Here is an 8,018-nt window from a genome sequence, read left to right as displayed (position 1 = left end):
GGAGAACGGGGGGGGGGAGAACGGGGGGAGGGGGGAGAACGGGGGGGAGACGGGGGGGAGAACGGGGGGGGAGAGAACGGGGGGGGGGAGAACGGGGGGGGGGGGGGAGAACGGGGGGGAGAGAACGGGGGGGGGAGAGAACGGGGGGGGGGGCGGAACGAACGGGGGGGGAGAGAGAACGGGGGGGGGGAGGAGAACGGGGGGGGAGAACGGGGGGGGAGAACGGGGGGGGGGGAGAACGGGGGGGGGGAGAACGGGGGGGGGAGGAGAACGGGGGGGGGAGAGAACGGGGGGGGGGAGAACGGGGGGGGGGGAGAACGGGGGGGGGGAGAACGGGGGGGGGGGAGAACGGGGGGGGGGGGAGAACGGGGGGGGGAGAACGGGGGGGGGGAGAACGGGGGGGGGAGAACGGGGGGGGGGAGAACGGGGGGGGGGAGAACGGGGGGGGAGAACGGGGGGGAGACGGGGGGGGAGAGACGGGGGGGGGGAGAACGGGGGGGGGGAGAACGGGGGGGAGACGGGGGGGGAGAACGGGGGGGGGGAGGAACGGGGGGGGGGAGAACGGGGGGGGGGGAGAACGGGGGGGGGGGAGGAGAACGGGGGGGGGGAGAACGGGGGGGGGGGAGAACGGGGGGGGGAGAGACGGGGGGACGGGGGGAGAACGGGGGGGGGGAGAACGGGGGGGGGGAGAACGGGGGGGGGGGAGAACGGGGGGGGGGAGGAGAACGGGGGGGGGGAGAACGGGGGGGGGGGAGAACGGGGGGGGGAGAACGGGGGGGGGGGAGAACGGGGGGGGGGGGAGAACGGGGGGGGGGAGAACGGGGGGGGGGAGAACGGGGGGGGGGAGAACGGGGGGGGGGGGAGAACGGGGGGGGGAGAACGGGGGGGGGGGAGAACGGGGGGGGGAGAACGGGGGGGAGAACGGGGGGGGGAGAACGGGGGGGGGAGAACGGGGGGGGGAGAACGGGGGGGGGGGAGAACGGGGGGGGGGAGAACGGGGGGGGGAGAACGGGGGGGGGAGAACGGGGGGGGGGAGAACGGGGGGGGGGAGAACGGGGGGGGGAGAACGGGGGGGGAGAACGGGGGGGGGAGAACGGGGGGGGGGGAGAACGGGGGGGGAGAACGGGGGGGGGGAGAACGGGGGGGAGAACGGGGGGGGGAGAACGGGGGGGGGGAGAACGGGGGGGGGAGAACGGGGGGGAGAACGGGGGGGGGAGACGAACGGGGGGGGAGAACGGGGGGGGGGGAGAACGGGGGGGGGGAGAACGGGGGGGGGGGAGAACGGGGGGGGGAGAACGGGGGGGGGAGAACGGGGGGGGGAGAACGGGGGGGGGAGAACGGGGGGGGAGAACGGGGGGGGGAGAACGGGGGGGGGAGAACGGGGGGGGAGGAGAACGGGGGGGGGAGAACGGGGGGGGGAGAACGGGGGGGGGAGAACGGGGGGGGGAGAACGGGGGGGAGAACGGGGGGGGGAGAACGGGGGGGGGAGAACGGGGGGGGGGAGAACGGGGGGGGGAGAACGGGGGGGGGAGAACGGGGGGGGGGGAGAACGGGGGGGGGACGGAGAACGGGGGGGGAGGAGAACGGGGGGGGGAGAACGGGGGGGGAGAACGAACGGGGGGGAGAGAACGGGGGGGGAGAACGGGGGGGAGGAGAACGGGGGGGAGGAGAACGGGGGGGGACGGAGAACGGGGGGGAGGAGAACGGGGGGGGAGGAGAACGGGGGGGAGGAGAACGGGGGGGAGAGGGAGAACGGGGGGGGGGAGAACGGGGGGACGGGAGTACGGGGGGGGGAGAACGGGGGGGGGGACGAGAACGGGGGGGGGACGAGAACGGGGGGGGGAGAACGGGGGGGGGAGAACGGGGGGGGGAGAACGGGGGAGGGGGGAGAACGGGGGGGGGAGAACGGGGGGGAGAAGAACGGGGGGGAGGAGAACGGGGGGGGGGAGAACGGGGGGGGGGAGACGAACGGGGGGGGGAGGAGAACGGGGGGGGGAGAACGGGGGGGAGAACGGGGGGGGGGGAGAACGGGGGGGGGGAGAACGGGGGGGGAGACGAACGGGGGGGGGAGAACGGGGGGGAGGAGAACGGGGGGGGGAGAACGGGGGGGGGAGAACGGGGGGGGGAGAACGGGGGGGGGAGAACGGGGGGGGGAGAACGGGGGGAGGGAGAACGGGGGGGGGGAGAACGGGGGGGGGAGAACGGGGGGAGGGGGAGAACGGGGGGGAGGGGGAGAACGGGGGGGGGGAGAACGGGGGGGGGAGAACGGGGGGGGAGAACGGGGGGGGGAGAACGGGGGGGGGGGAGAACGGGGGGGGGGAGAGAACGGGGGGGGGAGAACGGGGGGGGGAGAACGGGGGGAGACGGGGGAGAACGGGGGGGGGGGGGAGAACGGGGGGGGAGAACGGGGGGAGGGGGGAGAACGGGGGGGGGGAGAACGGGGGGGGGGGGAGAGAACGGGGGGGGGGGAGAACGGGGGGGGGGGGGAGAACGGGGGAGGGGGGGAGAACGGGGGGGGGGGAGAACGGGGGGGGGGAGAACGGGGGGGGGGGGAGAACGGGGGGGGAGAGAACGGGGGGGGAGAGAACGGGGGGGGGAGAGAACGGGGGGGGGAGAACGGGGGGGGGAGAACGGGGGGGGGAGAGAACGGGGGGAGAGAACGGGGGGGGAGAGACGGGGGGGGGGAGAGAACGGGGGGGGGGAGAACGGGGGGGAGAGACGGGGGGAGAACGGGGGGGGGGGAGAACGGGGGGGGGAGGGGAGAACGGGGGAGAGAACGGGGGGGGGGGAGAACGGGGGGGGAGAACGGGGGGGGGGAGACGGAGAGAACGGGGGGGGGGGGGAGAACGGGGGGGGGGGGAGAACGGGGGGGGGGGAGAACGGGGGGGGACGGGGGGGAGAACGGGGGGGGGGGAGAACGGGGGGGGGGAGAACGGGGGGGGGGAGAAACGGGGGGGGGGAGGGAGAACGGGGGGGGGGAGAGAACGGGAAAGAACGGGGGAGAAAGGGGAAAAAAGGAGAGGGAGGAAATGGAGAGCGAAAGAGAAAGGGAGGGAGGGAGACAGAGAGAGGGGAAAAAAGAGAACGAGAGAAAGGGAAGACAAGGAGGAGTGAGGACAGAGAGAGGGAGTTTGCTGACTGTCTCCTCTGGCAACACAGAGGCCCCGGGCCTGGGCCCAGCCCGCGGGTTAGAGACGGGGAAACCCCGGGAGTCTCCGCTCCCTCCTCCCCCTCACCTGGCAGCGGCACACGATGTCGGCGTCCTGCGCCAACAGATCCACCACTTTGCCCTTGCCTTCGTCCCCCCACTGCGCGCCCAGCACCACCGTCACTCGGTTGCCCAGCTCGGGCTTTTTGAGCCGGGGCCTCGGCCTCTCGCCCGGCTCCGGGCCGCAGCTCAGCTCCCCGTTGTGGCCGTGGCCGTGGCCGTGACCCAGGCCCCCTCCTCCGCCGGCTCCGTTCTCTGTCATGGTCTCTCCGGTTACCGTCCCTCCCGGTGTCCGAGTCACTGTCAGTGGGAGGTGGCCTGGCTCCTCCGCCCCTCCCTCTCTCTCTGTCCGTCCGCTTTTCCCGCCCTCCTCTCTCACCCTCCCTCTCACTGAAAGATGCCGCCGCCGCCTCTGAACCGTGTCTTCCATCACCACAGAACAGGCTGTTTGCAGAGGTAAGGGGATTCGCCTGTGGGATCTTACTGTGCGCAAAAAACAAAGTGTTATCTGCCTTTTGCCTCATCAGCTTGGTTATTGCAATCCATTCACTCTCCCATTGACACCTCCCTATATCCACACAAGTTTACATTTTCAACAACTGTTCCTTTTTACTTTATATTGTCCCAGTCTGGCTCCCACTGTGCTTGCACATAGAAAAATTAGCATAACTGCTTATTTTCCTGCTCAATGTTCTGCTGCTCTTCCTTGAACAATAACTCCCGTCCGTTTAGCACCCTTGAAATTGCTCGCCCCTTCACAGGGACATAATGGAATGAGATCTGACACTCATTTGAAGATTATTTTTCCCCCCAGTTTGTTCATGCAATGTGAGCATTGCTAGCAAAGTCAGCATTTGTTCCTCATTTTGAATTGCCTTTGAGAAGGTGGTAGTCAGCTGCCTCTTCAACTCCTGCAATCAGAGATACCAGATGACTGTAAGGCTGGAGAAGGTTACAGATGAGAGAGACCGTGGAAAATTTCAAAACAAGGATGAGAATTTTCATGTCAGAAAACTGAGTCCAATGTTTGTGAGTCAGCAGAAGAACAACGGATGTTAGTAATTGGGTGTGAGTTATTTGATTTGTCAATCTTATATTGCCAACCCTGGCAAGGCCACAAGACTGGAAGAGCAGTTACAAGTCAGCCATATTGCTATAGGTCTGGTATCACATGTAAGCAAGACCAGGTAAAGAGGGACAATTCAATAAAATGTGGAGCTGGAAAAATAGTAGATCAGAGGAGAAAAAAAGTCAATGTTTCAGATCAGGACTGGGGAGAAGGAAAGCTTAGAGATAAATCGAGGGAGGGGCTGGGGCTGGGGCTGGGGGAAAGGTAGATGGGATGCTGATAGGTGGATACAGGTAAGGGGGTTATAGTGATTAGTCAGTGGGAAGACTCTCTCAACATAGAGTTCACCAGTTTCGAAATCTCCCCATCCCCATCCCATGTCCCGCCCTCCTTTTACTCCCCACCTCCTTGACCTGATCTAACCATTCATCTTCCTTCTCACCTCAACCCTCCACCCTTCCCACTGACCAATCAAAATGACTCCCTACCTGGGCCACCTATCTTTCTCACATCTACCTATTACCATCCTATCTACCTTTCCCCCGGACCCACCCCCCTCCCTCTTTGTATCTCTGAGCTCCCTTCCCCCTCCTTAGTCCTGATGAAGGGTCCTGACCTGAAACATCGACTTTCCTGCTTTGTTTTTCCAGTTCCACATTTTACCAACTCTGACTTCCAGCACTTGTAGTCCTTATTTTCTACAAGATGGAAGATTTACTGTCCTAAAGAGCTTTGGTGAACCGGATGGATCTTTATCTCAAAGAACTGTGGTTACATTGTCATCATTTGGCTAGGTCTCTATTTCAGATTTTAATAAATTCACTTTCATCATCGACTATGGCTCAAACACACATCTTCAGAACATTTGCGAATCAAGTGGCATCACCACCACATCCCCTGAACAGTGCAGTTGTGCAATCCTACATCGCACCTACAATCCCCAGCTCTTTCATTAAGCCACTGGACTTCCACAATGGATGAGTTCAGTTCTGTTGAGGGTTGGATGATGGGAAACTGGACAAGAGTGTGTTTGAACAGCCAAATTTGGAGGTAACAAAAGCCAGGACAATGATTTCATCAACAGATGAGCTGAGGTAGGTAATACAAACAGAAATAATACGATGACTTGGCAATGCTGCTGATATGTGCTCAGACATTAAACTCAGGATCACAAAGGATGCAGAACTTGCAAATGGTCTGATTCACCCTCAGGTGGTAAGGTGAGAAGGGTTGGAGTTTGTGTCTAGGAAACTGAATTTGTTGCTCGGTCTGAAGGCAAAGTCTTCTATATTTCAGATATTTAGTTGAAGGAAACTTCTTCTCATCCAGTATAAGGTATCAAGCAAGCAATCTGACAATTTTGAGACAGTGAAAGGGTTGAGAAAGGCCATAGTTCAATGGAGCTGGGTGTCATGAGTGTGAACGTGAAACCTAATGCTGTGTTTTTTTTTGGTTTTTCTCTCCTATCAGCAAGTGATATGGTGTGAAGGGGTTGAGGACCTTTCAAGGACCACACGCATTTTCTGGGCTTTGAGGAGTCCCATATGGTAAAAGCATCTGGCTGCAGTGTAACTTGTGCTTCAGTTTAGGGATGAATGTTGACATCAGGCTTTGAATTTAGGGTAGATCATTCAGTCTTACAAACCTGTCCATCATTCAATTGGCCCATGGTCAATTATATCAGTATCTCTTTATACTGTTACTGAACAAATATCCATTCACCTCAGTCTTGAAAATTTCAACAAATCTACAACCTTTGAAGAAACAGATTCCAAAGCATTGCTTTTTTTGTTTGGAAAAGTTTTTTTTTCCAGATTTCATTTAGTCTAGCTTTAATTTTGATTTTTTTTTCTAAATTCTAAATTCTAAATTCGTCCACCAGAGGACAAGATTGCTTTCTTGTTGCATGAAATTCTTTTAACATTTAAATTCAATGGAATGCAAAGCAAGATTATGCGGCCTCTCCTCACAATTTAACAATTTAAGACCTAATATTATTGTGAACCTGGACAGTATTCCTCAGGTTTTGTGTGCAAAACTGAATGCTATACTATTAGGATCTGGTCAAAGCTTTGTAGAACTGAAGCATTAGTTCCTCATATGAATTCAAATATTTTAAGGCCTTTTAAAGGATTCAATTTCCTTTTCTTGCTTACATTTTGTACCTGTACATTAACTTACATTGACTTATGAAATTGAATACTAAAATCCTTTGCTAATACAGCACCTGGTCTCTCACCACAAGCTTTTTTCTTTCATGAATACAAATGGAGAACCTCATACATTACTTTGAATTCCATGTGAACATTTGCTCACTTACTCTGTTTGTGTCCATTTGTATTCTTCAGTTTCTACCTCTATGGATTACTTGACAAAACCCCAGTAGATATATTTATGGAATATCTCTCCACCCTGGAGGCTCCCTGCCTCTGTTCCTGATGAAGGGCTTTTGCGTGAAACATCGATTTTCCTGCTCCTCGGATGCTGCCTAACCTGCTGTGCTTTTCCAGCACCACTCTGATTTAAACTCTGGTTTCCAGCATCTGAAGTCCTCACTTTTGCCTAGTATATTTATGGAAATTGGCAAATGGTATTCCATTCATCAGAGAAGTAAAAGGAAATATTCTACGTGGAAAGTATGTACAAATGGTTATACTTCCTTGCACAGTTTGCCCATGTGTACAGCCTAATTGTGTCTCATTTCATTCTCTGACATTCCATCCTTTGTTGCTCTCTTATCCTCTCTGTCATTGCCTGAACATCCCTTCATCCCTGCCCTTGACTCCTGCTTTTACCACATGCACATATGCAGTTGCCAACATTTTAAACTAAATGGATAATCTGCTTCCTTGCTTTTTTGAAATTTTGAAGAGAATTAGGAGACTGTGAATGGGAAACAGTAAAATCTCCAAGGACAGCAGGTGTGAGTGGCATAAGGGATGTGGAGCTGTTGAGAAAATCAGGAGCTTGTTGGTGCAGCTGGGAAGTGCCATCAAACGTTGGGCCAAGAATACTCCGAGAAGAAGATTCAAAGAAAACTTCATTGGTTCTGGAGTTTAGTGACCTCAGTCACTGCAGGCTTTGGTGGATAAATTTGTGTGGTTTGTGCCAGTGATGTATGAAGGAAGATTGGTGCCATGGGACCACATAGCTGGAGATTTAGCTCAGACAATTGAAGCAGCAGTATTAGGTCAAATTGGAAAATTCTACATTGCTTTGTTAAATTCAAGTGCAATCTTTATCAGTCAAACAGATCATAAATCTCACATAATGTTGTCCCAATGTGTCAATTCTGCAAACATTTCATTTTTGGCATTATTTATAGCATTCATAGTTTGTTCATGTGTGAGTCATTGCATGTACTGGAAAAACAGCCTTTTAACTTTACTGTTATTTACCAAAGGACCTTTCTTGTATTGTGAAGACAGGGCAACCTGTAAAGCCCTAATAGGATGGCTGCTGATGCATTACAACATAGTGATTGGATTCCAGAAACCTTGTGACATAAATCAGTTCTGTGAAGTCAAACTTTCAGTTGAGCTCTTTGATTGGATTGCTACCTCCAATTCATTCGGCTGCATATCAGTTAGAATTTAAAGTATACAGTGTAAAAGTTAATGAATTGATGAACAATATGATTGGTGATGACTGGCTGTACTGTATCAATTGAAATAGTAACACAGAATCTTTCTGGGAATCACTTTTGTAATGTAGGAACTCACAGATTATTAAATATTTCGA

General features: G+C 56.5%; 1 protein-coding gene across 1 annotated transcript in view; it reads right to left on the bottom strand.

Moving 5' to 3' along the window:
• The window catches only part of adss2 (adenylosuccinate synthase 2), a 77,573-nt gene extending 74,040 nt beyond the window's left edge, over window positions 1-3,533 (bottom strand). Inside the window, exon 1 of the mRNA XM_087991178.1 lies at window positions 3,237-3,533. Within this exon, the coding sequence (XP_087847304.1) occupies window positions 3,237-3,470 (234 nt within the window). The 5' untranslated portion in view covers window positions 3,471-3,533. The remainder of the gene's footprint in view (window positions 1-3,236) is intronic.
• Between the last annotated feature and the right edge of the window lie 4,485 nt (window positions 3,534-8,018).

This window comes from Chiloscyllium plagiosum, unplaced genomic scaffold (assembly GCF_037043375.1).
Source record: "Chiloscyllium plagiosum isolate Xiang-an unplaced genomic scaffold, Cpla_swu_hap1 HiC_scaffold_10, whole genome shotgun sequence".
NCBI classification, from domain to species: domain Eukaryota; kingdom Metazoa; phylum Chordata; class Chondrichthyes; order Orectolobiformes; family Hemiscylliidae; genus Chiloscyllium; species Chiloscyllium plagiosum.
Note: the sequence above shows the minus strand (reverse complement) of the source record. Positions and strands in the feature narration are given on the sequence as shown.